Source organism: Rhinolophus sinicus, linkage group LG05 (genome assembly GCF_036562045.2).
Source record: "Rhinolophus sinicus isolate RSC01 linkage group LG05, ASM3656204v1, whole genome shotgun sequence".
NCBI lineage: Eukaryota > Metazoa > Chordata > Mammalia > Chiroptera > Rhinolophidae > Rhinolophus > Rhinolophus sinicus.
In genome coordinates this window covers 46,066,311-46,092,405 of record NC_133755.1, presented here as the reverse complement: position 1 = coordinate 46,092,405, position 26,095 = coordinate 46,066,311, and the positions used below count along the sequence as shown (strand labels likewise).

The 26,095-nt window shown below is 36.9% G+C and overlaps 1 protein-coding gene, 1 long non-coding RNA gene and 1 pseudogene across 3 annotated transcripts in view; 1 reads left to right on the top strand and 2 right to left on the bottom strand.

The window, feature by feature from the left end:
- Window positions 1–7,043, bottom strand: part of ACTR2 (actin related protein 2) — a 32,835-nt gene extending 25,792 nt beyond the window's left edge. For both annotated transcript variants that reach the window (XM_019718094.2, XM_019718100.2), the window contains exons 1-2: window positions 6,845–7,043; window positions 575–685 (exon numbers count right to left, since the gene is read on the bottom strand). In XM_019718094.2, coding sequence (XP_019573653.1) covers window positions 575–685; window positions 6,845–6,892 — 159 coding nt within the window. In that variant the 5' untranslated portion in view covers window positions 6,893–7,043. The remainder of the gene's footprint in view (window positions 1–574; window positions 686–6,844) is intronic.
- A 113-nt stretch (window positions 7,044–7,156) lies between these two features.
- LOC141571556 (uncharacterized) lies at window positions 7,157–24,844 on the top strand. The gene is made up of 3 exons (XR_012496388.1): window positions 7,157–7,968; window positions 20,871–20,988; window positions 21,914–24,844. It is a non-coding gene; the product is annotated as an uncharacterized LOC141571556 (long non-coding RNA).
- On the bottom strand, window positions 9,665–10,659 carry LOC109437719 (immunoglobulin J chain; annotated as a pseudogene).
- Window positions 24,845–26,095: the final 1,251 nt, after the last annotated feature.

Below are 26,095 nucleotides of genomic sequence, written 5' to 3'. Positions count from 1 at the left end.
ACAACCTTCCCTCCTCTCTTTATGAATAAGGTAAATAATGCAAGGCCAAATAAAGACTTGTACGGCTTCTTCCTGCACATTATACACATCAGTTATTACATCAGTGAAAAAAGGAAACAATAAGATTTACAGCCTGTGATTTCCTGACTAGCTACATAAATAAGTGGGGGGGATCAGGCCATGAAAACATGGAGAAGTCTCAAGTCCCAAAGGAACACTAACATACATAATGACAAATATATGGAATTGAAAAACAAAAATGCCAGGCTAATTTCTTTTAAAAATTATATTATGTATTAGGACTTGAAGTCACTAACACAGCATTCACATTCATATAAAAATCTGATTAAGTATTTTACTCCATTCAGAGAGTAACGGCATCAAGCCACACTTAAACAAAGTCGATGAAATTAACTTCATTTTTTGTGCCTTTCTTCAGGTGTTGACATAAATTAAAAATACAAGAAATTCTGCCCTCCCCCTTTCCTTTTCATGGTATTATATTTTAAAACTACTTAATTCAAAGGACATATCATAGATTTTGATCCTTATTTATCAATAAATAAAATATTACCTTGATTTCAATGTTTCCCACTTTGGTGGTTGATCTGATAATAGGTCTTCCAACCAAAGCTGGGAAGATGTGTTCTGGAAAGTTAGAGCCTGCATAGCCACACTTCACAAACTGGAAGAGAATAGTAAAAGTGGGTTAGTGTCAAGGTATTTACCATATCCATTTAAAAACAGCATCTGAGAAACACCATTTTGCATTTATACACTATTTTAAACTTTTGGTGCTTTCAAATTACCCAAAGTAGTCATCCAATCTATAATACCGCCTTTCATTTCCTTTATGGCATTGACTACTACCGGAGTTCATGTTTATTACCGGTTAACTGCTTATTTAGTGTTAAGTCCCATTCACCCCCTGTCCCACCCCCCTCCTCACACCCACCCCTTACAGGGAAAGCCTCAGGAGAGCAGGGAGCTGAGCTGAGCAGTTTATGCTGGAGCCTGATGCCTCGTAGAGGTCCTGGCACAGTGGTCCCACATAAGAAGTATTTGAAGGGAATAGACAAATTCACTCAACAAATGCTAAGTATTTTTAAAAGAGAAATGTTAGAAAATGAACAGAACTAAAGCTTAATCCTAAAGCAGGCTTTCATTCATCTCTGACAATTCACTTAAGCAAACTCATTTTCCAAAATGGGAAAAATCAAGTGGTACCTGAACTAAACATTTATCAGGCATTTTTAGCTATTTACATTTTTATATTTAGATAAATGTATTTAGTGATACCAGGTAACACAATTTCATATTCAGAGCGTGTACTTCTCCAACGAGGGCATATCACTGACTCTGATAACACTCCAATTTTATGCACAAGAAACTGATATACTAAGAAACTTAACAACTACAGTAAAACCAAAAATAGAACCAAGGGTTTTTAAATTCTTATAACAATAACATAGTCTGTTTAGTCTTATTTTTAAGAGCAGATATTGCAAGAAAAAGGCAACTAAAAACTTCAGAGTAGGAGGAGGAAGCTATATAAGAAAGAAAAGGAACCACAGTAATCACAGTCTTTACCCTCCCCCTATATTCAATGTAAGCCATACACTGTGTAAGGATTTTTGTGTCTACTGATGAATCCCAAGTGCCGAGAGCTGTGTCTGGCACATAGTAAGTGCCTATTAAATAACTGAGCTATAAATACTAAGTTTTGCTATTGACTTCACAGTAAGATATCATTATTTTAATATAGTGAATATGTTTAGTGCTGAGAATAAATGTATTGTTCCACGGCTCCAGGCACCATACATTCTCTTAGGAGAATTAAGGAGTATCTGAATGTGACCTGTGACAGTAATAACACAAAAGTGGGCAGAAACTATTAACCTGCCCCTTGACAGAAAGCCACTATGTACAAGGAACTGTTTTGTTTGATGGTGGTAAAACTTAACAATCTTAAATTCACTGACTTTTGACTAACCTTCTAAAATAGAATATTTTTATTTTGTTGATGAACCACATTTAATTATAAACAGCCTAGAACATTCTACTATCCAGAATTTAAAGACTACATAGCTTTTAAAATGTTAGTCATGACTTAAGCAGATTAATGCTACTTTTATGAAAATAAAATCTGTCTGAAATTAGGAAGTTTCATATTCCCTATACCAGCTGAATTCCTATCCTCTCAGCTCATGTGTACAATTTAGAACTTAGATAAAACATACTATTCAGATATGTTTTCTTCCAAACCCACAAAACCTAGTGCTGGTCAGTTTACCATTGAGCCACCAGGCCAGGGCATTTTTCAGGTATAGCCAGCCATTTCTAAAACCGTAACACAACTGTTACTGGATTACCTTTCAAGGCAGAAGTTAGTGTGATATGATATCACATGCAATAATAACCTGCTTGCTCACACCTACCTCTCCATTTGAATAGTGTTTGATAGTGAAGATCCAGAACCTACTTCCCGCCCTAAACGTGGTTCAACAGAATTCAGCAGCGCTAGCCCATTCTTCCACAACGTTTTCTCAAAAAATGTATCAATGTGACCCGGAAAGAGGTGGACAATTACCACAGAGGAAAAGAATAATATCTAGTATAATCAAACTAAAAGAAAGAAAAAACAATAACCTCTCACACTTCTCTAAATCATAAACTCTCTTTTGTCCTTACGACAAAAGCCAGCTCACTTGATATGCACTGAAATGATCCAGAAAGGTACAGAATCTCATTCCTACCCCAACCTTTCTGACTATTTCGACATAAATAAAATTTGTCAGGATCCCCAGCCTAACATAAGCATTAGTCATAATTTATACACATATTCCAAATATAGAAATACCATGTGGATATGAAGTTCTTATGTTTACCTCAAAGTAATGAACAGATATGAATGGACACTGGATGGGTCCAGGCTACCAATGCTCACTTATGTGAGTATAAATGTTATCAAGGGAAATTATAGAATGAATGACTGAAAAATCGATATGTTTGTAAGGGTCATTTTCAGCATATAGTATGTAAACAAATGATTTAGAGAAATCATAATAGAAGTTGAAGGTGGGAGGAAGAGCCTGCCTGGGATGGGACAGAAGTCAAGTCCTGGTACAGGGAGGAGGCTAGCAAGTTTGATATGCCTCCGCTTTCATTCTGAGCCAGCCATTCAGAAACACGCAGCACAGCAAATCTGTGAACCATCACATCACGCAATGTTTTCTGATTACAATTGTTCAGAGGGGTAATTCGTATCTTAAAATTCTTGTTTGAGTATATTTTAAGGGACAAAATATTTACCAAGTGCCTGACGCAAGAAGACAAAAATTGAGACCCCCTCATAATTACAAAAAACAATTGTAAACCTACTACTCCTGTGCTTTACAAAAAAGGGAAATTTGGCTTTTAACTCAAATTAAAGATATCACTCACTTATTAATGAAATTATTTATTCTGCTTAAGTAGTAGTTTATTGGAAACATTTGCTGCCATAGTAATCCGGTGCTAACATTCCTACAGGGTGTCAGACATTCGATCAAAATGGCAATAATTGCACTATTTCACATTATTTCAAATGTGAAGCATTAATAGCTATAATAACAAGAATGTAATTAAAATAACCTGTTTCTCAATAATATAAAAGTAATAGACAATCTGGCATTTCCTTTCTTGCAAAAGAAGTCAGTATTCAAAAAAATCTAAACCACGATGTGATAAAATACAAAGAAAATGTTTTCTCTTTGGTATATTTTAATCCTTGAAATTCCTCCCCCACTCCAATCATTTTAAGACTTGGTGACTTGGTTCTCTCATGATGTGCAATAAGGCTGTGTTTAAGAAATAGATTTTACCATATATAGTTTCCTCTTCATAGCACTGTGGTTTAAACTGGTTCCCTTACTTCCCACTGAGTCATCAACTGGTGAGAACATGAACAGTAAGTATAATGTTCTCTCGAGCAACATGAAGAAAACGTCCATCTACATTTGCTCTAAAAGTACCTTTCCCCTCTCAAAAAGATAAACGGATTTATAAAGCTTCACTTGGGATTGTAGATGTATTTTTCCTTTATTAATTTTATCTGAAGGTACTGATGCATTAATTTAATTGCATAGTGATTATTTTGCTCTTACATCACCAAAATACTTATTCTATATATTCCAAAACATTTTGCAGGGTAAAGCCAAGTTTGTTTTTGGTTTATTTCTGTTCCAAGTGCTTATAAATTAGCATAAGCCTGATAAAGCAGGCCATAATCATGAATTATAAATGAAAATAGAATTATCCTAGCACTATAAGCTACAGTGTATCACTAGACTTTAAAAACTGTATCAGTCACACAGCAGGCAGTTGTCTTCACTGTAGTAGGTGCTCACTGCTGATGAAATCACCCAAGTTGGGTGACAGAACATACACCAGGGGCCTGGGCAAAACTCTTAAAAGGCACCTAAACCTAAGCCGATCTCCAGATTTTCACCTATCTGGCCATGTTCAGTGGCTCTATTGTAGGTGGTAGGTTTGACTGGTTATGAGCATGAAATAAATAAATTATTGGAATTGGATGCGTTTTCCTCCTCTAGGCTGCCCGAGACTCTGGTCTAGTTGGGGGCTAGTGAGGAAGAGGAGCAGGACCAACATCTAGCACGTGATCATAAAAACTCACCTACTCTTCAACTTAAGGCCTGCCAGAGGAGTTAAAAAGAAAAAAATCATCAACTTCAAATATTGCTTATAATTTTAACCTAAAACGTATAAGAAGCATGCTGCTTTAGGGTAACAACTATTCCCACAAATTTTTAGAAATTAAATTTGAATATCTTGTTTAATATTTAATTGTAAAGTAATCATACCTTTACAATTAAATATTGTAAAGGTATGATTAAATAAAATCAGATACCTCAATAAAATCAGGAAGACTATGAAACAAAATATAGAATCTAAGTGGTTCCTAATGCTCTAAATTTTCAGAAATATCACAGCATTCCATATTATATCAGTGTTTCTTCAGTTGAAGTTAATCATGTCTATACAAAATCCAAATATAATTTTAAAAAAAGAAATTAACACCAAATATATAAAATTTTGTTTGAACTAAATACACTTTTCATATTTATTCCATAGCAACTGATCTTTTGTCTTAAGGAACAAGATTCTTGAATCATGGATTAGAATAAGACCAATAATATACAATCAGCTTCCTAACATAGCTAAGTTGATGAAATAATAACATAAAAATGAGCTTATGGTTAACATTCCTATTCTAACAGTATCACAAAACTCATTACAAAAACAAGGTTCATTACCCTTCGAAAAGGAGGAATCCATTAAAATATAATTGGCTCAGATTTCTAAAAAGAATATCAGGCATATTCGCAAAACAAAACGTTTTAAATTCAATTTTCAAATCTTTAAATTTATTTAGAGATCAATTTGAGACTAATGTCTTTTAAAAAGCACCTTTAATTGAATTTTAACTGTAAAAGTAATAACTTTATAGTTTCTTTAGTTTCAAGATAGTTTAACAATACGTGTTTTGTTAAAAAACAAAATCCATTTTTCCAATAGTTTGGAAGAGTCATGAAGTCTTCATCTTCCCTCACACTTTATCCCTAGTCTCACAGATAACCACTATGCACATTTCTCACGTATCCCCCCAAAACTTACACATACAGGTTTGTGGACATATAAATATATTTAATAAAGAACACACACATAAATAGGATCATTTTTTAAACTTAACAATAAATCTTAGATATGTTTCCATAGAAGTAGATGGGCCTTTTTTTTAATTGAAGTACTCCATTTTGTAAGGATGTCCCATTATAACACTCATTACTCAAGTCCATTTGAGATAAACTAGTATAATTATTGCTTGTGAAAAGTCTGTAACAAATTCAATCAGGAGAAGTATTATGGCAGTGAATATTAGCTCTCTCCACCACAACCCAGTTTCCAAAGTGTTTTAAAAGTTCAAGTAAAATCTATTTTAATTCATATATGACATTTATGAAAGGGAAAGAAAAGTGACCAATATGCAACTACAAAACGGTTAGGCATCACTGTAATAATATACGGGAAAATGATCACTATGGAACTCATCCAAAATAAGTAACAAAACGGATTAACTTTCCCCAAGGCCAATCAGTAGAACTAACATTTGGGCCTTGACGGGTCCTAGATGTCCCAAGATCATTCAATGGAACATGCTGGTCTCCGTGGGGCTGCACCTGGGCCAAAATCCCGGCATGCAGAACAAAAACTAAATGATGAGCAGTCGACCTGACCTCTCTTTTCTTAAAAAAAAAACACACAAAAAACACACACTCAAAACTGCCAAAGGGCTGAGGCTTGCACTGACAGCACTTCCCTTTTTTTCTTTAAACCCGTTTCCTGCCTCCCGTTCAGTATCTATACAGGAAGAGGAAGGCCTCTGGGTCTTTCCCCTTTTTATACACCGGCGATCCTGGGGAACGGAGCCCTTCTCGAACATACAAACTTAGTCTTTTACCCCTCCGACCCTTTAGCCAAATTGCCCCAGCAGGAAAGCGGAGCCCGTCCCCGCCGAGCAGCAGGCGAGATCCCCATCCAGTGCCGGCCTCGCCCGCCGCCCTAACCTGGAGGGCTGATGGGGATGTCAGGCTCGCGGAGACCAGGCCGGACCCTGCCCGCTCGCTCCCCACGCCCGCGGAGGCGGAAAAGGGCTGCACCGAGCCCCTTGGCCCCAGTGGCCCGAAGGCCCAGGGGTGCAGCCCCCGGCGCCGAGGGCCCGCGCGTCCCCCGCACATCCCCACCCCGACCTATGGCCACCGCGGCCTCCTTGCCCGGCGCTTACCCCCGTGCCGTTGTCGCACACCACCACCTTCCTGCCCTGGCTGTCCATCGTCCGCCCGGAAGAGAGCCGCCGCTGCTGCTACTGCCGCCGCACAACCTACAGCCGCCGCCTACAGCCTCCGCCGCCCGGCCTTTTCCTCTTCCTCCTCCTCCCTCTTCTCAGCCCCTCCTTGGGCTCTGTTCTCTTCCCCAACCGGAAGTCGCCACCCGGCTCCGCCCCGCCCACGGCCTGCGCGGAACAGGCGGGTAAGGGAGGGGGAGACAGAGATTGGCAGCGGTGAGCCCCAATAAGAAGCGGAAGAGCTCCAAGTCCTGGCTCGCAGCTCCGGCTCCGGCTCCGCCCCCCGCCCTCACGGTTGCTCCCTACTGGGATGATGCTCGCTGGGTATGGTTTCCGGCGTTTAACGTAGCCGAGCTGGTGGGTGCTGCAGCTTTTTCCCAGAGTCGTCGCGGGAGTTGAGGACACTCTTACCTGGCTGCAGAAGGCGCAGGCAGGAACACGGGTCTGTCGCGAGATGGCAGTGGAATGTGGCGGAGAAGGCAGCCCGGAACGGGAGCAAACCTGCAGGTTCTTGCCAATCCCACTATTGAAAATGGCTCTGTGTGCTCGGTTCTAGGCCTTTTCAGTTGATAGAGCTGGAATGGATACACATACGTATTTGAAATCCAGCGGGCATACAGATACTTCTAATTCCAGCCCAATATTTCTTGGCTCAAACTGCCCTTAAATGAGAGTGGGTGCCTACATTTCCAGTCTCATCACACACCACCTCCCCCTTCTCTCAGCACCATGTTGCTTCACACTTCTTCAGAATACGTACCTACTTGAACCCAGAACCTTGGCTTTAAAATAAACCCCCGTTTCAAATCTAACCCTACCACTCAAGAGTTTTGTGATCTGGGCATCCCCTTATCTGTGCCTGCGGATAATATGGTTGTTGTGAGGATAAAATTATGTGTGTGGAGTAAGCATCCAGTCAGTGATAACTTTTGTCAACCAAACTCGCAAAAGGTCAGGAGACTTGGGCTATAAATGACAAAAAGTTGCTCGAGGTCTTAGGGTTTGCAAACTGAAAACACAACTAACTAGTTAATACCCAGAGTGTTCCAAAGGTGAAAGAAAAGGTGAGTTCTTACAGTAAAAAGTACATTCTTGAGAACAATCAGTCATGCATATTTAGCCTCTGGGTTGGTCTAGGATGATAATCTTCCAAGTGTCTGGTGGTCTGGATAATGGAACATTCTTTCCTGAGTTGTTCAGATGGTTATCTATGGAAATAGTGTACATGCAGGCATTGACACACAACTGAGAAATTTAAAAAGTTTAAGTCCTCAGGCTAGTTAAAGCAAGAATAGAAGCATTTCCTCATGCCTCAGACTACTTGATTCTCGCAATTTAGCAGCTTGACCATCATGACTCCATTTTATTTCTTCACTTTATTCCTCACTGTTTCATACTTTCAAACATGCAGTTCTATCTTTAATGCCCCTATCTTTTTTCGTTTTAATCAATGGGGAGACATCTACTCATGCTCTAAGATCCAGTTGTCACATCTCTGAAGATTTTGCTGATAACCCTTAAGATGCTTTTTACTCCCTTTATTTGCTATTACTTTACCATGGATATATGAATAACATTGTGTTTATTGCACTCAACAAATATTTATTGGATGGATGACATTAAAATTCATCTAGAAAAAAATGCCATCGTTTTTGAGAGGTAAGAACTAAAATTGTGCCTTCCAAATGGCTGTACATGACTAAAATAAAACTTGGATCAAGAAACCCCCCTCCTATCCAGTATTACAATACTAGGCTGCCTCTCAGTTTTAAATTTGTTCTTTCAAACTTTTATAAAGGCATAAAATGCTTTCTTCAAATTTAACTTTATATGGGATTTTACTAACAATTGTCACACCAATAAAAAAATTAAGTCTAAAAAAAGAATTAAATCTAGCAAGGTCATAAGATATAAGATCTACGTAAGAAATCAGTATATTTATATATGCCATCAGTGAACAATCTGAAAATGAAATTAGGAAAACAATTCCATTCACAAGAGCCTTGGAAAATCTGAATACATTAATAAAGTAATTGAAGATCTATATACTGAAAACTACAAAACATGGCTGAGAGAAATCAAAGAAGATCTAGGTAAATAAACATGCCATAATCATTGATTGAACACTCATTGTTAAGATGATCATACTCTCCAAATTGATCTATATATTCAATGTAATCTCTGTCAAAATCCCAGCAGGTTTAAATTGACAAGTTTGATCCTAAAACTTATATGGAAATGCAAAAGAACCAGAATAGCCAAAACAATTTTGAAAAAGAAAAGTAAAGGTGGTGGGCCTCTACCACCTGATTTCAAAACTTATTATAAAGCTATACTAATGAAGACAGTGTGGTATTGGCATCAGGATAGCTAGACATATAGATCAATGGAACAGAATAGGTAGAGCAGAAATAAATGCTTAGATTTATGGTCAATTTATCTTTTTTTTTTAACCTTGAGTTGTATTTTCTCTCCTTGTCTATTTTCTTTACATGCTAGAAATTATATTCTTAAGGATGTATACTCCTTCAGGCAAGGATGATAAGAGAAAGATTCAATACTTAGAGTGTGAACATATAATTGAGAAGTATTTACCGCTACCGTTTAAAAATAACAGCTACCATTTAAATTATTTGGGGGAAAGTTAGTTTTACATTATAAAAAAAAAAAAAATTGTGGTTTCAAGTTCATTGGTAGTAAATATATTAACTTTCAGGATCAAAATGGAAAGCCTTTCAAGATAAGGAGCTGTGCAGTCACCTAGTCAGGATAGCAGGAATCCGGGGTCAAGCCTGTTTCCACCGTTATGGTCTTACCACCATTCAAAAGAGCACTTTTGTAGCACTCATTTGTGTAGCACTTGTTTCTGTCACAAATGTAGCAGGTCTCATTGTCTTTATCACAGACATTTCTCTGGGTGACAGTAACTACTTGATTATCCAGGTCCACTTCTGTAGGATCACATTTTTTACAGAGGTCAGACAAATGGTACACAAATTTGGTTCTCAGTTGGTAAGGTGGGATCAGAGATATTCTCTCTGTTGTTCAGAGGAACATTAATTCTGATGTTTCCCTCCACAGTGCCTTGACTAGGCTCTTCTACAGATGGGATGATCCTAGAAGTAATGTGGACAGACGTACATTTGTTGTCAACAAGAACAGTCCTTTCACTTCATCTTGGGCTGTCACAAGAACAGGCTTAACAAAAATAGCCAGGACTCCCCAGAAAAGCAAGTGGTTCTTCATCTTGACTTTACTCTTTTGAAAACTGGAGCTCTGAGTCTCCCCAGGCCGCGGACTCCCACCCAGCCCGGCCTCTCCAACTTTCCCAGGGCCAGGTGCTCATCCTCACCCTGGTCAATTGATTTTCAACATACGTGCTAAAACAATTCAATGAAAAAAGGGTAATCTTTTTAACAAATAGTGCTGGGACAATTGGCTATCCATGTGGGGGGTGCGGGGGAATGGTGACGAACTTTGACCCTAACCTCACACCATACACAAAAATTAATTCAAATGTATCATAGACCTAAGTATGAAAGAGCTGAAACTCTCTAAATTCTGGAAGAACACGCGAGAAAAATCTTTTGACGTTAAGTTAAGCCAAGATTACTTACATATGACACTATAATCCTGATCCATAAAAGAAAAAGTCGATATATTGGACTCAATAGAAATTTAAAACTTTCAGTTCATGTATTAAGAAACCAAAAAGACAAACCATAGACTAGGAGAAAACATTTGCAAGTCACATATCCAACAAAACACTTGTATTCATAACAAATTAATAAATCCATAATCCATAACATAATAATAAGACCAATACCTATTTTAAAAGTGGGCAAAATATTTAAATAGACATTTTTACCAAAGAATATTTATGAATGACTAATAAGCACAAGAAAAGATGTTCAACTTCATTAATCATTATGGAAATTCAAATTAAAACCATAATAAGATACCACTTGATACTCATTAGAAAGGCTATAATGGACAGAAAATAACATGTTAGCAAAAATGTGGAGCAACTGGAACCCTGATACATTCCTGGTGGGAATGTACAATGATGCAGCCGTTGTGGAAAACAGTTTGGCAGTTTTTAAAAAAGTTAAATATAATATTACCATACCCAGCAATTCTACTCCTAGGTACCCAAGAGAAATGAAAACATATATCCATAGACTTGTATACAAATGTTCATAGCAGCATTACTCTTAATAGGGAAAAAGTGGAAACAATTCAAATGTCCATCAATTTGTGAATGAGTAAACTCTGTGGTATATCCACATAATGGAATAGTATTTGGCAATAAAAAAGAAACAATCCATGCTATAACATGGATGAACCTAAAAAACATACCAGATGCAAAATACAGACGCAAAAAAAATATTGTATGATTCCATTTATATGACATTTCTAGAAAAAGCAAATTTGTAGATACAAAAAGCAGATCAGTGATTGCTGGAACTGGGAGCCACGTTTGGCTGCAAAGAGTCATGAGAGAACTTTTTGGGTGATGTTCTAAAACTAGATTTTGGTGATGGCTGCACAACTATATAAATTTACTAAAAATCATCAAACTGTACATTTGAGACATGGGTATTCTACCTTGTAACTTCAACAATGCTGTTTTAAAAATTTAAGTTACCTGCTCAAGTTTACTTATCATGTATGAGAACTAGGATTAGGCACAAGTGTGCCTGACTCCAAAGCCCAAAGTGCTTACTCAGGATTTTTGGAAACTCCAGATCTGCCATGAAAACCTGAATCCCCAGATAGTATCCCAGTTGGGGATGACTCCTGGAGGGATTCTAGCATTTCACTTGGCCCTGATTTAACTTCTGTGCTTTAATGGAAAGGAATGAGTATGTTTTCAGGGTTATGGATAATTCCATGGCTGTTAAAATACACCACTTCTCATAGATATGTATCATACTTGAGAAGGAAAACAGTGTCCACTAGTAATTGAAGTAAAATAATAAAAATAATTAACTTACTTATCTCCAGAATTTATAGGTAAGAATGATTTATTTGAATTCCCTTAAAATGCAGTTATTTGTATCTGTCGCCTCAAAGTTAACGAAGTTAATGAGCACAGTGGCTCCTTGGGGATGTTTCCAGCAGAACTTTAATTCACTCCAAAGATGCTCACTCATTTTAGAAACTGATAATGTTACCACATGTATTATACCTTATTCTCTACTTGAAGAACTCGGGGAGAGGACAGCCACATCATTTATTTAGTTATTTGCTTTAAAAAGTCACTGTCAAAAATTTTGCACTTCTCCCAGAAAAGTACTTCTCTAGTTTGTCAATTATCAAAAATGTTCCAAGTTATTCTCATTTATGTTGCTAAGATAAATGTTTATGTTAGCACTATTAAATCAAGTTAGTTGGAAGTGAGTTCATCCCTTTGCAAGCGTTTCAGAAATCATGTTACTTCGCTCCTAAATTCTTCAGCATGCTCATTTTAAATGGAGTCTCTTACAAAACCATAATATCGTTATCATATCTAAGAAAAATTAGCAATAATTCCCTATCATCTACTACCCAGTCCATATTCATATTTCCCCAGTTGTCCCTAAAGTTTTGGGTTTTTTTTTTTTTTAAGATTTTATTGGGGAAGGGGAATAGGACTTTATTGGGGAACAGTGTGTACTTCCAGGACTTTTTCCTCCCTAAAGTATTGATAGCTGTTTTTCCCCCAACCAAGATCCAATCAGGGTATAGTTTTTATATTCCATACATTGTTTTTGTTGTCATGCCTCTTTAATCTCTTAATCTAGAATAGTCTTCCCACTTTTTTTTCTTCATGACATTTCTTCATGACTTTTTGAAGAGTTCCTGTCATTTGGCTGTAGAAATGTCCCATGTTCTCCATTTGTCTGTTTCCTAATGGTTAATTAAATTTTAAGTGACATTTATAAATAATGTTATGACACTTGATACAATAGAAAGGGAGTAGCATACGGATATTCTTTGCTTTTGAAAGTATAAAATTAATATTGTATTGACATCAGAACCAAGTGAAAATCTTTCAATACTATAAATATTGCTATTGTCCTGATTTAGATGTAGCCTAGGAAGAGTAAAACTGTTATGCCAAAATAAAAAAAATAGGGATCTGTGATCTGTAATTCGGTATCTATGCTTGGCAAAGGGAATAAATATTAAAATATTATGAAAGTTAGAAGTTAAATGAATATTTTGCAATCCAATTTCCTAATTTCATTTTGCCTCTTGCTTGCTTTTAGATTCCCTGTATACATAAATACATTTTTAGGATTGGAGGAAAATAATTCGGAATAATTTATATGTGTTTATACTTTAATAGTTTTAAATTATTTTTAAAGTAATAATCAATTTACTATTTTTGTGGAAATTTTCAAACACACATAAACGTATAGTAAAATGAACCCCAGGAGCCCATCACCTAACTTCAGCAGCCATCAGCTTTCTGCTGTTTTTCTTTCATTTATTTCCCTTCATACAGTTTTGTTCTTCTTGTTTGCTAGCGTATTTTAAAGCAAACCTCTGGCATCATTCTCTGTCTTTTTAAAATGCTTCTGTATGTGTTTCTAACAGACTTTAAAAACATAATCACAACATCATTATTATAGCCAACAAAATTCATAAGTTCTTATTTTTTTCTAATAATCCATGTTTAGTTTTTCCCGAATGTCTCAAAAATGTCCTCTTATAGTTGGTATTGTTCAATCAGGATCTAAACAAGTTCCTCACGGTGGTTTGGTTGATATGTCTCTAAGACTGTTTTAGTGTATAACACTTCCCTCTGTCTTTTTTTTTTTTTTTTTCAAGTGGTGAAAGAGTAATTTATTAGAAGAGATAGTACACGCCAAAGAAATAGGAGCAGACCTGAGCAGCAGAGAATGGCTCAAGGCCCCTGAGCAAAAGCAAGGCTCAAAAGGCTCAAAGGGCCCCCTCTGCCTTTTTTATACTTTTGTTGTTGTTGTTAAAGAAACTGGATCACTTGTCCTGTGGAATTGCCTACATTCTGGACCAACTGTATCCCACACAGTGTTGTTTTTCTTGTTCCTCTAGCCTCCATATTTTCTATAAGTTTGTAGTCAGATCTAGAAGCTTGATTAGATTTAGGTTCAATTATTTTGGCAAAAGTACTTCATAACAGTAGTATGTATTTTTACTGCATCACATGTGAAGGAACATATGTCTGGGTGTCCCATGTTAAGTGACGTTAAGATTATTCAGTGGATTTTGGTATTATTGGATGATCTATTACAGAGTTCCCCATGAACTTGTCACTTAACAGTTTAAGCAGCCATCAATGATTTTTGCCTGATTGGACCAGAAAACCATCAAGTACAGTTTGCCTGACCCACAATTTCTCATTTCCAAATCTGATAGATTTTGACCTAATTAGCCACAGCAGTTGCTTTCAAGTAGAAGAATTATAGTTTTGAAACTAGGTTAGTTAAATAATTTTAAAATTAAAAAACAAATCTCATAGGCACTTAAGTATGTGAAGCTATAATTTTAGTTAGCATTTTAGTTATGATATGTCTTATTCAATAGGTTAATCTTCCCTCTCTCCCCACCTCACCAAATACAAAAATTAACTCAAAATGGATCAAAGATGTAAATTTAAGAGCAAAAGTCATAGAAGAAGATATAGGGGGTAAATCTTCATAACTTTGGATTAGGTAATGGTTTCTTAGATGTAACACAAAGGCACAACCAACAAAAGAAAAAAAAATAGATAAAAATTGGACTTCACCAAAATTAAAAAAATTTGTGCTGCAAAAGACACCATCAAGTAAGTAAAAAGATAACTCACAGAATGGGAGAAAATATCTGCAAAGTATATACCTGATAAAGGCCGTGTATCTATCATGTATCAAGAACTCTTAAAATTCAATAAAAAATTTCAATTAAACAAATCCAAACAACCCAGTTTAAAAATGGGAAAAGGATGTCAATAGACATTTCTCCAAAGAAGACATACAAATGGCCAACAAACACATGAAAAGAAGCTTAGCATCATTAGCTTCAAAGAAATCATCAGGTCAATGCAAATCAAAACTGCAGTGAGGCTCCACTTTATACTCACTAGGATGGCTGTATTAAAAAAGACAGATAATAATACGTGCTGTTCAGGATGTGGAGAAATTGGGACCTTCACATATTGCTTGTGGGAATGTAAAATGATACAGTGACTTTCAAAAGCAGTTTGGCAGATCCTCAAAAGGTTAAACACAGAGTTACCATATGACTCAGCAATTCCACTCCTAGACATAAACAATATAGAGCTCCACTATAATAAAATTATATCATGTATAATATATATAAAAGTAAACATATATCCAATATAACATATATATGATAAAAACTTATGTCTATAGGGCCTATTACATAACATATATCATTTTAGTGAAGATTATTAGAAGTTTCTTAGTGAGATATTGTTGATACCCTGCGTTACTGAAAGAAGCAATGCAAAGTCTGCTAATCCAGATAGTTTTTAAAAGAGCACAGAACTTAAAATACACACAGTGATACTATATATTTTCTATATGTCTTTACTTAGTTATATAAATGTATGTAAAAAGATAAACTGATACCCTCTTGAGAGAGTATAAGAGTTGAAAGGGAGCAAAAAGGACTTAACTAAAATATTCCAGTGTTGTTTTTTTAAACAGGAGGAATGTTTTTATGTGTTTATCATGTAATTAAAAATTAATGTTTAAAAAAGTATATAGAATTTAAAATAAATTTTGAGGTATAATTCACATGTAGAAAAGTACACAAATTATACATTTACAACACAAGACATCACTAAGTGAACACAAATCTGTAACCACACCCAAGTCAAGAATTACAATATTACAAGCACCCCAGAAGATACCCCCACACCTCCTCTCAATCACTGCCTCACCTCTCCACCCCAAAGGAAAACACTACCCAGCTTCTAACAACATAGATTAATTTTGCCTGTTTTGATTTTATGTAAATGGAATCATTACAGTATATACTCTTTTGTCTCATTTCTTTCATTTAATGTTATGTTTGTGAGATTCATTCATTTATGTTGTTGCCTGAGGCTGTCAATGCTCTCAGAATTTGACTATTAATAAATGACTTTTTAATAAGGGTCTAGCGCCCTTAAATAGTTTTTTAAATAACCAAGTAGGTCTGAGTTTCTCTACTCAAGTGATTTAGGGGGGCAAAGTGTGCCTGACAACAGTATCCAACATCAAAATATAAGCTCCTGACCTCCAAAGGATCTGTCATCACTGAAAGAAAAATAAATGATCCAAAGAGCAAAATTTCAATTTAAGAATCATTCGAATTATCTAGATCAAAATGCATAAAATTTGATTAAACTCAGAATTGATATATCTTTAACCTAAATAAGATATTGTTACCTCAACCTTGTGATTAAGATCTCCTGTTAATCATTTGTTATTGAAAAGAAAAGAAACACAAGGCTTATGGGGGCAATGATAAATTTAGATCTCTAATGAAAGATTAAAAAGGGAGATATTCATGGCCAAATCCCCCAACAGTCAAGTGTAGAACAGCATGAGCTTTTGTCACATGCTGTTTCAGGCCTTGAAGCCTAACAAACAAGTCACATGCTGTTTCAGGCCTTGAAGACTAACAAAACAAAAATATGGGAGTTCATAGAAATAGAAATAAAACCTAATAAGACTAAGCACAAACCCTGCCTCTTGCTTTGGCCTGGAGGCCTAAGGTCTGTTTTTTCTACCTTCCAGGATGACTTCTTATCTGTATTACGGTCTTTTATGAGTCCAGTTGAGATCTTCACCTATCACTCCCAGATGAAGGCACAACCCTCTTCAAACTCTGACTCATCTCCCAGTCCTAGCTTTTCAGATAAGGGGTAGACAGCAAGAAGAGTGAGAGGGAATTAACTCTCTTTCTGCCACTGTTAAAGCAACACAGCCATCCAGTCCAGTGGTTTCCATTGACTATACTTTGCTGCTTAATTTTGGCTATTGCTCTGAACTGTTGCCAGGCAGAGCACGTAATCTGCGTGTCTGACATGTGCTTCAATAATTGTTGTGACACACCCTTTAATAATCAGTATCACAATTGTGAAATAGCAGTATCACTGTTCTTTTGCAGAATATTAAAAATAGGCCTCAGATGCCAGTGACCACCTTTAGATTTGTTACAACCCCCTTATTTTAAAGATGAGTAGACTGAGGTACAGAAAAGTTAAATGATGAATAATTAATATACTTATATCATGGAATAACGAATTTAGTGGAAAGCATACTGAACCATGAATTAGACCTGGATTCTGGTCTTCACTTTAAGAAGCCTTAGCTTTGTGATCCTGGCCCCTTTTTAAAACTTTTCTCACTTTACACCATTCTGTTTGGTTTTTGCCCCCAATAAATGAATTACTCTTTTAATTTATAAAATATATGACTGTCTATTATAATTACTTTACAAATCACAGTTATAACATTAAAACTCATGTTCCCTTTTATTGTTTCATTTGTGATGTTCTAACTAAGGTGAACATTAAGATGATCAGATCTCATACTTGTTTCTTCCTTACTCCCCTTCCCTCGTTTCCTTATTCTCCTTAATTACCAGAATAAAAGTCACCATGTTCACCCAGATGGTCTGCATTAACATTTCTAGAAATGTGATCATTTCCTTATATTTGTTCAGGTAAACAAAGATAATTGAAACATTAAAGTTGAATTGAGTTCCCGCCCTAAATTACAAAAGCAATGGGTTGGCACCTAAAAGTGTTGTCATTGATGATGGATGGATTGGTCATCTCCAATGGCAAAGAAACCTAAATATGCTCAAGTGGACTAACTCATATTGGACTACCTCACATAATTTTGGTAACATGGCATCTCCATTTATCGCATAGTGCAGAGAATTTGAATTTCCTTTTGAATATCTGGATGAGATTTTATCTTGGAATGTAAAGTTGCCACAGAGAAACAGATAGACCTGTTCAAACCCGTTTGGGCATTCTTAAGGATAAATGATTGCTGTTTACTCTTTGGTTAAGATTATGAGACAGGAATGCTTTCCATTGCTGATTTGGTCTGATAAATCTCAGTGTTGTAGAAAAAGGCTTTGTTAAGCATTATAGATATTTTCATAAATTTTGAGGACCTCAAGGAAAAAGAGTTTACTAGAGACTTGTTAGTGTTGGCTTTCCACCACCTGAAAGTGTAATTTATTACTCTTAGAATAATAGAGTTCATTACTCACTACCCAGAGATAACCACTGTTAAAATTTAGGTGCATTTTCTTCTAGTATTTTTCTATGCGTCTTTTGGTTCAATTTTCATAATTAAGATGAAAAGCTATATATAACTTTGTGTCCCACTTTCACCCTTTGCATATATAGTATAAGCGTTTTTAAATATTATCATGCATTTTCTTAACCATCATATTTAATAGTTCATTGAATGGTTATACACAGGCTGCATTTGATGCCTGTCCTCTGTGCTCACATATTGTTCTGCTAAGATTTCTAACAAGGCATTTATTCTGCATGACTTTTTTGTGTGTGGGCAAGGTGCAGTCTCCTCCTGTACACCAAAGCTGACACAGTGCTCAATACATAGTAGACACTTAATAAATGTTTATCTAAATTAAATGAAAAATTGACACTTTTGGGGGGGTTGTTCAATTAACTGCATGTAATGGTCCGTGTTACTTTCTTTTGCCATCAAAATATCATGAAAGACCATGTTGGATTCCTTCATTGAATTGGCCTTTTACTGCATGTCTCGTTTTTTTGTCTGTTAACCCAATCAACAATTAAAATGACTTCTCTTAATAAACCTCTACTGGTTCCCATTGCCAACCACCCAGTATTAGAACTTACCAGGTGTTCACATATTGTCTATTCTAAAATTGTGCTGGGGATTAACACCAAACCTGTTTGTCTGACCTTCCATGAATTCTTCACAAGAGGGCCACAAAATTGTAACTAAGGTGAAAAATTAATATTTTCCATAACTGAGTATATACACGGTCATGGTGGTGCCTGTCTGCCATGACCTGAAGCCAAGTAGGTGAAGTGACAAGGCACAAAGCAACATCTAATTTGCTTTAAGGGAAAGTGCTTATAATGTGATGAACAGCAGGCACCAAAGAAAGATTCCCTGTATCTCAGAATATTAATAAATTAGCTACAGGAGAATAAGATGGTCAAAGAAAAATCAAAGGACAATTCAAACAATGAATGATTAGCGTGCTATTTTATTTGTATACGAGGAAGATAAATTGACAGATTGATTCTATCTAATAAAAAAAGAACAGGATTTGTATAAGGAAAATGGGAAAGAGGTGAAAACAAAAACATATTTGGGGCAAAATGAGCTGTTTTCCTTTTCTTAGGTAAATGCTGATTAGAAGAAGCTTGCAACCATGTGAGTTATTTATGAATTCTCTAGAAAACCTTAGAGGTTAGCTGTGGAATATTCATGATGGACTGTCTCTGATGTCTGCCTGTGTCCTTTTTTAACACCTTTTGTTCATTTTAGGTTTGTTCTGCCCATCAAAATTTCTCCAGGGCTTACAAGTCAGAAGAGTAAATGGTTCTACTCCAATACATATGTAATAAAATAATTCTCTTTTCATTTGTTCCTATGTCCTTTGTCCATGGAATTCTATTTGAAGTAAAAAGGACTTTGAAATCAACCTAGTATAAAACTTGGAGAGAGAGAGATAAAAATGCGATTTGGTGAGAGAAAGCAAAAGGGAAGAGAGAAAATGATAAAGTAGAAAATATCATAATATTTTAAAAATTCTCATTGTTCAAACATCTTACAGGATTAAATAATTTTTCGAATTTTCTCATTGTCTTTAGGTAAGGTTAGCTGCAAACACTATATTCTTTGACATTTTGAATTACCATTTAATCAATATCCTTTTAGAAATTTATAACTCAGTTCTAGTTTTAAACAGATTTATTGAGATATAATGTGCATACTACACGATTCACCCATTTAAAATGTATAATTCAATGGCTTTTTAGTATATTCACAGAATTGTGCAGCCATCATCATTATTGATTTTAGAATATTTTATTGCCTCCAAAAGAAACCCTATATTCCTTCACTATCACCCCCAACCCCACCCACCCACCTAGGCAACCACTAATATACTCTCTATCTCTATAATTTGACTTCTCTGGACATTTCATAAAAATGAAAGCATACCTTTAATGGCCCTCTGTGACTGGCTTCTTTTATTTAGCGTGTTTTCAAGATTCATCCATGTTGTAGTATGTATCAGTGCTTCATTCATTTTTATCACTGAATAGTATTCTATTATATGGTATAACGCATTTTGTTTACCCATTTATTAATTGATGGACATTTGAGTCATTTCAACTTTTTAATTACGATGAATATTGTTGCTATGGACATTCATGTGCAAGTTTTTTTTTTTAAAGATTTTATTGGGGGAAGGGGAATAGGACTTTATTGGGGAACAATGGTCAAATTGTTGTCCTTTCAGTCTTAGTTGTGGAGGGTTCTGTTCAGCTTCAAGTTGTTGTTCCTTCAGTCTTAGTTGTGGAGGGCGCAGCTCAGCTCCAGGTCCAGTTGCCGTTGCTAGTTGCAGGGGGCTCAGCCCACCATCCCTTGCGGGAGTCGAACCGGCAACCTTGTGGTTGAGAGGACAGGCTCCAACCAACTGAGCCATCCGGGAGCTCAGCGGCAGCTCAGCTCAAGGTGCCGTGTTCAATCTTAGTTGCAGGGGGCAGAGCCCACCATCCCTTGCGGGACTCGAGGAATTGAACTGGCAACCTTGTGGTTGAGAGCCCACTGGCCCATGTGGGAATCGAACCGGCAGCCTTTGGAGTTAGGAGCACGGAGCTCTAACCGCCTGAGCCACCCGGCTGGCCCCCATGTGCAAGTTTTTATACATATTTACAGCTGTGCAAACATATGTTTTTATTTCTCATTTTTGTTAGGTAAATACCTAAGAGCAAAATGGCAGGATCACGCAGTAACTTTATGCATAAGCTGTTGAAGGACTGCCAGACTGTTTCCCAAAGTGGCTGCATCCTTCTACGTTCCCACCAGCATTAGGTGAGGGTTCTCATTTCTCCACCTCCTTGCCAACACGTTATTATCTGTCTTTTTTATGACAGCCGTCTGAGGAGTGTGAAGTGGTATTTCACTGCGATTTGCATTTGTGTTTACCTGATGGCTGATGATAGTTGAGCACCTTTTCATTGTTTATTAGCCGTTTGTGTGTTCTTTGGAGAACTGCCTACTCAGATCCTTTGCTCATTTTTAATTGGGTTACTTACCTTTTATTATTAAGTTGTAATAGTTCTTTATATATTCTAGATACAAATCCCTTTATTTTGTCTTTTGTTGTCTGTGCTTTAGATGTCACATTTAAGAAGCCATTGCCGAATCCAAGGTCTCAAAGATTTAAGCCTATGTTTTCTTCTATGAGTTTTATATTTGTCGCTCTTATATTTAGGTCTTTGATCCATTTTGAGTTAATTTTTGTATATGGTATGTGGTAGGGAATGAACTTCATTTTTTTGTGGGTGGATATCCAGTCATCCCAGCACCATTTGCTGAAAAGACTATTTTTTCGCCATTGAATTATGTTAGAACCTGTGCTGAAAATCAGTTGACCACAAATGTGAGGATTTATTTCTGGACTCTTAATTATAGTCCATTGATCTATATGTTTATCTTTATTCCAGCACTACATTGTAGCTTTGTAGTTAATTTTGAAATTGGAAAGTGTGGATCCTCCAACTTCATTATTGTTTTTCGAGATTGTTTTGGCTATTCTGGGCACCTTGAATTTCTCTATGAATTTTAGGATCAGTTTGTCAATTTCTGCAAAGAATCAAGCTGGAATTTTGATAAGGATTGTGTTAAATCTGTAGATCAATTGGAGGAGCGTTGACCTTTTAAATATATTAAGTCGTCTGCTCCATGACTATGGGATGTCATTCCATTTATCAAGTGTTCTTTAATTTCTGAGTAGAGGAAGAGAGTCTTCAACTTCTTGGCCATCTTCACCAGGAATTTAGCCCCTGCAACTTAGAAATGGAGACACTAAAATGCCGGGGGCACCTCCTGGTGATATACTGTATCCCTTGACTATGAACTAAGGGGAAAGAAAGTCCTGTTTTTTTGGTCAAATGTACCTGGAGTGGCCCTTCCATCAAGCTGAGCTGGAGGAGGGGAGAGAGGAAGCAGGTTGCGGCTCAAGTACCACAGACTCTTGCTCTTCAGACTGAAATTTAGTCGATTTCCTTGAATAAATATTGCTTTGTTTGCTGTATTGCCTTCAGATAATATTCAGAGACTTTAAATGGGTGGTTTTTGTAATTTTCACCTGTTTTGGTTATTTCATAGATGAACAGATCCATGCATAACCTCATACTGCCATTCTGGAAACGGAATCCCTTGAATTTTAGCTTTTGCAAATAATCTAGAATAATTAAAATAACTGAAGTCTTGAGAGGAAATGGTTCTTATTTGTAAGTGAATAACTACTACACACTCAATTCTTTTGCAAATAATTCTATTGGCTAGATTAACAAGCATTGTCATGAAAATAATGTTTTCTTTTTAAAGCAGCAGAAGGTGATACCTGGATCTGTTCCCTCATTTGTATTTACAAACCCCATATATAAAAACCTATTTCTCCTTTATGAGGTGGACTTAAACCGATTTTTAAACCTAAAGCTAGTGATGATTATAAAATACAATGAAACTATAAGGCTTTATGTTTGTTTTAAAACAAAGATATTCATAGGTAATTGTGTACAAATTAAACTTTCATCTACTAGGTTGAATTCATCTGCCCAGGATGTGTGTTATTTATCCTTTCCCAAAAATTCCTTCAGATTGGATTGTATGAAATATGAATTAATAGCAACCACATTCATTTCACTTTAATGAATTATTAGTTTCTTTCTTAGGTTTTGCTCTTATTTTGATGATTTAGCTTTTCGTAGCGCAAGCATGTGCAAGAGAAGAGACAGAGCATTTCTTTGTAAACTTAGAAAAGCTGTGAACTGTGCTAATTCTTATTTTCTTGAAGGTTGGCCAACAATCAATAATCCAGGACATCCTACTCATAAATACAGAAAACACCAGAAACATACTTAACCTCTTCCCTTTTCAAAAACATAGAATGTGTTAAGCCAGAGATGACAGGAGTTACTGATGGATAGAACGTGGGGTGTGAGAGAAGACGGAAGCATGACTTGATGACTTTGGGCCTGAGCTAGTGGAGAGATGGAGCCACCATTAAATGAAGTAGGCAATTCTGCAGGGAAAGCAAGTTTTGGGGTATGGAAAGTTCATCAGGCATATATTAGTAATTAAAATGTTTGGGCTAGTGTCTTAATCCCAACTCCACACTCATACCTAATTTGAACTTTGTCCCCTTCTTTCAGCTCTGGCCTGCTTTAGGCTGGAAAGGCAGCAGTCCGGGAGAGGGCATGGTCAGCTTCTGGGTCTTTATTCCCACGGTGGTTCTTCTCTTCCCCAGCCTTCACCAGACAGTCTCCAGCTCTTCCTCCTGGACAGGAAGAGACAGAAAGATCTCACTGACAGGTACCTCGTGGATGTGCCCTCTGGTGGAGCTCCTGTAAAGTTCCTCAGAGATTCCTGTGCTGGGCTCTTTGGTGACAGCTCCCTAGACTCTGGAAATACCCCTCCTCTGACTGCTGTTTTTGAGTGCTCCCTTTCATCCTTCAGGCCACCTTTCTATTGGGATCTCATGGCCTCTCCAGGACTTGAATTTGGCCTATAAGAACCATCATGCTTTGCCCTGCCCTCAGAAGGAATGTAGCCCACATCCAGTGCAGCCCTCTTTCCTCTGCCACCACCTGCCTCTTAGGCCTGGAGAACTTTTTCAGAACTAGGTTTGGCACTTCCCTCTGTACCACAAAACTTCCAAGGGGCCGGTCAAACTCTCCAAGGAGTTCTTTTGGAGTTCCCTCTGTTGTTTGGCTAGCATGAGAGGACATAAATACTAGAATACAAAACAAAACAATAACCTTACAATATCAAGCGTTACTGAAAACTGTGGAACAACTAGAATTATCATATATTGCTGGTGGGATACCTCTTTGGAAAAAGTTTGACAGTATATACTTAAAGTAACCTGGCAATTCCATACCTAGTTAGATACATACCACATACATACGTATATACATACATGCATGCATATATACATACATACATACATACAATCAACAGAAGACATATAGAGAGATGGTCATAGCAGTATAAAACTCATAAACTGGAAAAAAACCAAATGCCCATCAGCAGGAAAGTGGATAAATAATGGTTGCATATTTTTTAAATGGCATTAAAGCAAAAAGGTATGAACTACTGCTACATGCACTATGGGTAACTCACAGAGATATGTTAAGTCAAAGCAGCAAACTACAGAAGAGTAAATGCTGTTTGACTCCATTTATATGAGGTTCAAAACAAAACTAATCTGCTGTCAGAAGTCAGGACAGTGGTTAGAAGTCAGGAGAGTTGAATAAGTAGTGATTTGGAAGTGGGCAAGAGGGAGGTTTCTGGGTTGTGGAAATATTCTATATCTTAATATGGATGATGGTTAAATTTTGTAATATAATGGGTTTATGCATCCTAAAATTTCATCTAGTCATACAATTAAGATTTTTGCATTTTATAACGTGTATGTTATATTTTACTAAGAAAGTAAAAACAAAATTTATGGAGACATGTTCTCCCAAATATTCATGCATTGCATTTTCATTATTTGATAACATGAGCCTGGGATTACTTATGAAGGATGCTTTAGTTGAGAGGACATTCTAAGCCAAAATACCCTGGCAGAGACATTTTGGAAAGTGAAAATGTTCTAAGTGAAAACAGCCCTCTTCCTTTGCTGCCTGTGGCTGCAGTTTTCCCTGTGCTTCTTAGGGTTCCACTTAGTCAGCAGCTCAGCTCCCAGAACTTACCAGCAGGGGTCAGCACTGTACAAAACCCACAATCTTGAACCTGCGGTGAGTTGGAACTTTCTTCCCAGTTCAGTCAAATTGCCCTGGCTTTATCAGTTCTCTGACTTAATATCTCCAGCTACACTTTTCTGTTACCACCACTCACTCCCATGGTCATAACGTAGATCAGAAACTTCACTGCCTTCCCCACCCACCCAAATACACTCACTCATCCTTCCACTTTCTCAACTAACCCTCCAGCAGCACTCCTTTCACCTTATCAAGCCCTTCAGACCAGTGACCTGATGTTTCTCCCCATCCTTCACCAACCGCTATCCAGCCCTGACATCATGGGTCATCAGTGTAATCATTTTTGCGAACACCTTCATTCAACTCTTTGACCATGCCAGACCCAGCTTTTAACCCATTAATGATTTCCCACTGCACTTGGCATAAAATACAAAAATCTATCAGAGAGCCCCTAAGACCCTGCATGCCCAGCCCTAGACTGGTACCTCCCTAACCCCACACTTTCAATTCTCCCCTCACTTCCTCCAAGTCCACCCTCTTATTCTCTTTCCTGACAAGGTGTTTATTTCCTTCAAGATACAATTTAAAAATATACCCATATTTGTGTACTTGTTTGTTTAATGTTTGTTTTTGACTTAAAACTGTGCACTCCACAAAGGCAGCAACTATTCTGGTTTGCTCATCTTGTATACAAGTGGTGCCAACCACTTGCTGGATCCACAGTCGATGCTCAATAAGTATCTGTGAATTAGAGTATCAGTCTAAACCTTGACCCCACAAAGACAGGAGACAGATGTGGGGCCCTCTGTTGCTTTAGAAAAAAACCAGCACTTTATATTTGTATAATATTTGTCCTATCAAATCACTTCTCATCCACTTTCTCAACTATCCATTATGATAATAATTGTATAAGGTAGGTTGCATAAGATAGATATTATAATTCCCATTTGATAGATGAAATAAATGAGGCACAAAGAGAGTTGACTAAAATGTCAGAGTAAGGATTAAAGCCAAAATCTCTAACCCACCCATTAGTGCATCTAAACTAGTATATGTAAATGTTCAGTCTCTTGATCAAACTTGTAGTGGAGAGGGTAGCTTAATAGTTAAATGCTCAGACTCTAAGGACAGACTGTTAAGGTTCCAAATCCAGATCAAACACTTAAGTTGCTGTGCCCTTGGGAAACTTACTTAACTTCCCTGAG